The following is a 5,000-nucleotide window of genomic DNA, read 5'->3' on the forward strand; positions in this document are numbered from 1 at the left end:
TATATATGTATGCATATGCATATGTGTGTGATGTGTATGTGTATGTATGCATGCACACACAAACGCATACCTATACATATACCTATTACATATATGTGTATATATATAATTTATATACATATACATATATATACATAAGCATTTAGAGGTATATTAACACAGCCGTGAAGAATCTCATCTTTATTTAGGAAACGTTTCAAAGGGTCAGACAAGCCTTCATCCTCTATGCTGTAAGCGGATAATAAGGTCGCTAAACAATTCAATAATCAAGAGAAAATTCTGGAATTTTTATAAAATACGTAAATACCAATGTAAACATAATAAAAAAAAGTAAATGCAACAATACAAAAGTGAAGAGTACAAGAAAAATATACAAATTATAAATCATAAATATAAATATCTGTGATGTAAAAAAGTATGTTAAACTAACCAAAGAGGTTGTTTATGGTGATGGGAGAACAAGCTAATTGCGGTGGTTGTGTTGTTCAGTTCTGGCAACATCTTTTTCGTCAGGAACGATTCTGAGGTGATGAGGTCTAGGCGGGAGGAATGAGAGAATAAAGTATTGAAATCTGCGTTAGAAAAAGGGTGAAAGTGTTTAAGTAAATGTTCTCTTATTACCGAAAAGGATTTTAACAATGTTAATTTTATAAATGTATGGGGTAAAACTGTGTAGGTCAAGGCCAGTGAATGTTGGTTTACGGTAAATACTAGTATATATATAAATACATCTGTGTATATATACATATATATATATCCATATGTATGCATGTAGATGAATAGATGCATACATACATGCATAAACATAAATTTACACATACACACACATATAAAATTGTATGTACATTATATATATATATATATATATATATATATATATATATATTATATATATATACATATAAACGTGTATATGCATATATAGATATATGTGCTTGTGTGTATGCATATGTATGTATATACATATAGATCTATATATAAGTAATATATATACATATATATCTATATTTGTATTATATATATATGTAATATGTATATACATACCTACACTCACACACACACACAAACACACACACACACACACACACACACACACACACATATATATATATATATATATATATATGTATGTATGCATGTATGTTTGTATGTATGTATATGTATATATATACGTACATATATATGCATATTTATGTACATATATATATATATATGTGTGTGTGTGTGTGTTTATGTATAAACACACACACTATCTAAAAATACATATGTAAATTTATATATATATTCATATGTATATCTGTAGACGGAGAGATACATACATATGTACATATATATACATACCTACTTTTAATACATATAAATATGCACATGCATACATATATGATATATACACTACATACGTGTGTGTATATATATATATAGTATATATATATATATATATATATGTGTGTGTGTGTGTGTGTGTATGTATACACGTATATATATACATAAGTGTGTATATATATGCATGTGTGTATATATATATATATATATATATATATATATGCATATATATATATGCATATATTCATACATACATACATACATACATATATATAAGTATACGTATATACATGTATACATATATGTTTATGTATACATATATATATATATGTATATGTATGTATATATACATACATATATATATATATTTAAACATATGTTTATATAAACAAACATATATATATATATATATATATATATATATATATATATAAGCGTGTGCGTGTGCATGCGTTCGTGCGTGCGTGTGTGCGTGCGTTCGTGCGTGCGTGTACGTGTGTGCATGGGTGTGTGCATGAGGACATATCGTTCACAAGCGTCACCACACGCGTGACAGCAGCCCAAGCTGACCATTTTAGAGAGAAAACTCCAGTGATGCCAAGAAGAAGAATTAAGTTCTCTAGTTAGACAGAATGAAGCAACCTGTGGTACTGATTGTTACCCGGTCTTAGTTTGGGAAGGTATTATCTCTGTATGTCGGTGTCAGTGGCGCCTCCGCTAGCCTTGAAGGTAGACGTACGGTTCTCAAGCCTGGTAAGGAATTTTTTCTGTTAACACATAGAAAATTATGCAGTAGGACGCTGCTATTCGATCATTTAAAGTGTGCAGCATTAGCAGGGACTTTTTATAGTGATATGCGGTGTGTACATCATCTACGATTTGTTTTCTTGTATGGTGAAATTTATAAAGTAATATGGCGATTGTTCGTCGGCGTCACGAATTAGGGGAGGCTTTGAGTGACTGTAGCCCCCTCCCCTCGTCCCTAAACCTAAAGTGTCCCTGGATCCCCAGTGCATAATCCTAGCGCCCCAAAGGATAAGGCAAGAACATGATCAAACGGCAGCCAAAAGAGCCCAGGGCCACAGAGCAAATAAATCTTTGTTCCCTCGCTCTAATGATTTAGTTTTTATATCAGACATTTTTAAAGATATGATTCATTATTCCATTTTTTTTTTTTTTTTTATTTAGTTTTTCTTCTGTGGAAACTTTCTCCTGCGCATCCTCCTCTTCACTGATAGTGTTTATGAAGTTAACTTGGCTCAAAATTCCTTTTCATTTATCAGAAATGAAGATTACATGGTGGTTGTTGTCTGTACAGTACAGTAGCTGTACTTTAAAAAACTCTTATACTCAGTATCTCAGGCAAACATGTGTGATGTGATCTACTTCAGCTCATATCTCATTATTAACCCCTTGCCGACGGATACGACGGGTAGACACGTGCTTTGCCCACTGTTAGTACTTGTTTGATTGTTTTTACACATAGATGGCTATACTTGTACTAAGTCACCAATGAGCCAGTTAGGAGTACTGCCCGTCTCGCCCGTTCACCCTTTTCTTTGATTTACGAAATATTTTACATTATCTTATTTTGCTGTTACTAATATTAAAAAACATTATAATAATTATAATGTTTATAATAAAAATAACACCATCGATATCCATAGCACTAGTAAAAAACACGTTTTTCCCGCCAATTCAAATCACGTATGGTCACAAGGTCTACTAATTGACTCCTTTGTGGCTAAGCACTAGCAGAGCCATCTATGAGCAGACATTTCACAAAAAATATAGAAAATGGGCACAGCATTTTCCCCATTTTTTGTTCATTTTCCCCGACGGCATTGGGTTAATGAAAATCAACAGCAATATTAGAGTAAAGTACACACGCAGCAATGTTCAATGTTCATTAGCCTCCTCTTCCATTTATTTATATATTTTTTTATTTTCTCCATTTACATCAGCCTTTAAAACCCTTCTTTTTACTAGCCTTACCTTTCACTCTAACTTCCTTTCACTCTTTTCCTTTTTACAAGAACTTTTATTTTATTTTCTTCAGGCTGATCAGAAGGAGAGATGAAGGTTTTCGCCGCAGCGCTCTTGCTTGCAATGTTAACAGGACCAGTTTACTCAGAGCATTGGGATAGTTTGTATTTGTTATTTCCATTGTTCTCATTCATTTTGTTGGCAATGAACATATGATGATGATGATAATAGTGAGAGTAATGATAATAATGACAGTAATAGTGATACAAATATTAATTATGATTATAATGGTTATTATGATGATAATAATAATAACAATATAATAATGATAATAAAAATGATGATAACAATAACAGTAAAAATAATAATAAATAATAATGATGATAATGATAATAATAATAATAATTATTATTATTATTATAATTATTATTATTATTATTATTATCATTATTACTGCTATTATTACTATCATCATTATGATGGTTGTTGTTTTTGTTATTATTATGCTTATTATTATTATTATCATTATCATTATTATTATTATTATTATTATTATTATTATTATTATTATTAACATCATTATCATTATCGTTATCATTATTATTATTGTTATTATTATTATTATCATTATTATCATTATTATCATTATTATCATTATTATTATTATCATTATTATTTTTATTATTGTTCATCATCATCATCATTGTTATGGTTATTATCCTTATTATTTTACATACATTATTTCATATTCCTATTCATGAATATGTCATAGTTCTTGTTATTATCAGCATTGTTATTGACATCATTGCTACTACTACAACTACAACAAATATCATTTTCGCTGATGCGTCTCTGTGTTAATAAGATTATGGCCACCATTAAATGCTTCTTCTTTGTTTTACTCCACCAACACTTTTACTGTCTTTCGCTCTTGCAATTATTAATTATTATCTCCATCCTCAACAGCATTAGTATCATAAATAGATACTCAGGGGTCTAACTGTCTCCTTTTCTCTCTCTCTCCGACAGATTTGTTTGCGAACAAACAGAAGTCTCTGTTAGACTACTTTCAAAACATCGTAAGTAACTCATGCTTCAGTATGTATGGAAATGTGTGTTTGTGGGTGTTCATATATGCATAGACATGGACATAAGTAGATAAAAAAGTAAATAGACATAGTAAATGGATACGCACATACACAAACATATAGATAGGTAGATAGATAGATAGACATATAGATAGATAGACATATTTATTGATAGATAGATAGACATAAATAGATAGATAGATAGATAGATAGACTGACAGACTGATAAATAGACAGATAAATACATAGGTACATATAAAGTCACAGCTGCTATGTCACTAAGAGACATCGGGGAAAGAACACCTGAACTCGACTTCAGATGCGGAAAACGAATTCGCAGGAAATCAAAGGTCAAATTTAAAAGGCGCGGCCTGGTATGAAGAGCGGAATACCATGTACCAGTATCTGTCCTTATATCAAATTACTATTATTGATTGCCAAGTTTATTACCATTAATGTTATCATTATTTCTATTATTATTATTACTATTATAATCATTATTATTATTATTATTATTATTATTATTATCACTATTTTCATTATTATTATCATTATTATTATCATTATTATTATCATTATTATTATCATTATTATCATTATTAT

General features: G+C 29.7%; 1 protein-coding gene across 1 annotated transcript in view; it reads left to right on the forward strand.

The window, feature by feature from the left end:
• The first annotated feature begins 1,899 nt into the window (after positions 1-1,899).
• Positions 1,900-5,000, forward strand: part of LOC125045526 — a 4,698-nt gene continuing 1,597 nt past the window's right edge. The window contains exons 1-3 of the mRNA XM_047642836.1: positions 1,900-2,076; positions 3,383-3,469; positions 4,339-4,388. Of these exons, the coding sequence (XP_047498792.1) occupies positions 3,400-3,469; positions 4,339-4,388 (120 nt within the window). The 5' untranslated portion in view covers positions 1,900-2,076; positions 3,383-3,399. The remainder of the gene's footprint in view (positions 2,077-3,382; positions 3,470-4,338; positions 4,389-5,000) is intronic.

The sequence above is a fragment of the Penaeus chinensis genome, chromosome 37 (genome assembly GCF_019202785.1).
Source record: "Penaeus chinensis breed Huanghai No. 1 chromosome 37, ASM1920278v2, whole genome shotgun sequence".
Taxonomy (NCBI): Eukaryota; Metazoa; Arthropoda; class Malacostraca; order Decapoda; family Penaeidae; genus Penaeus; species Penaeus chinensis.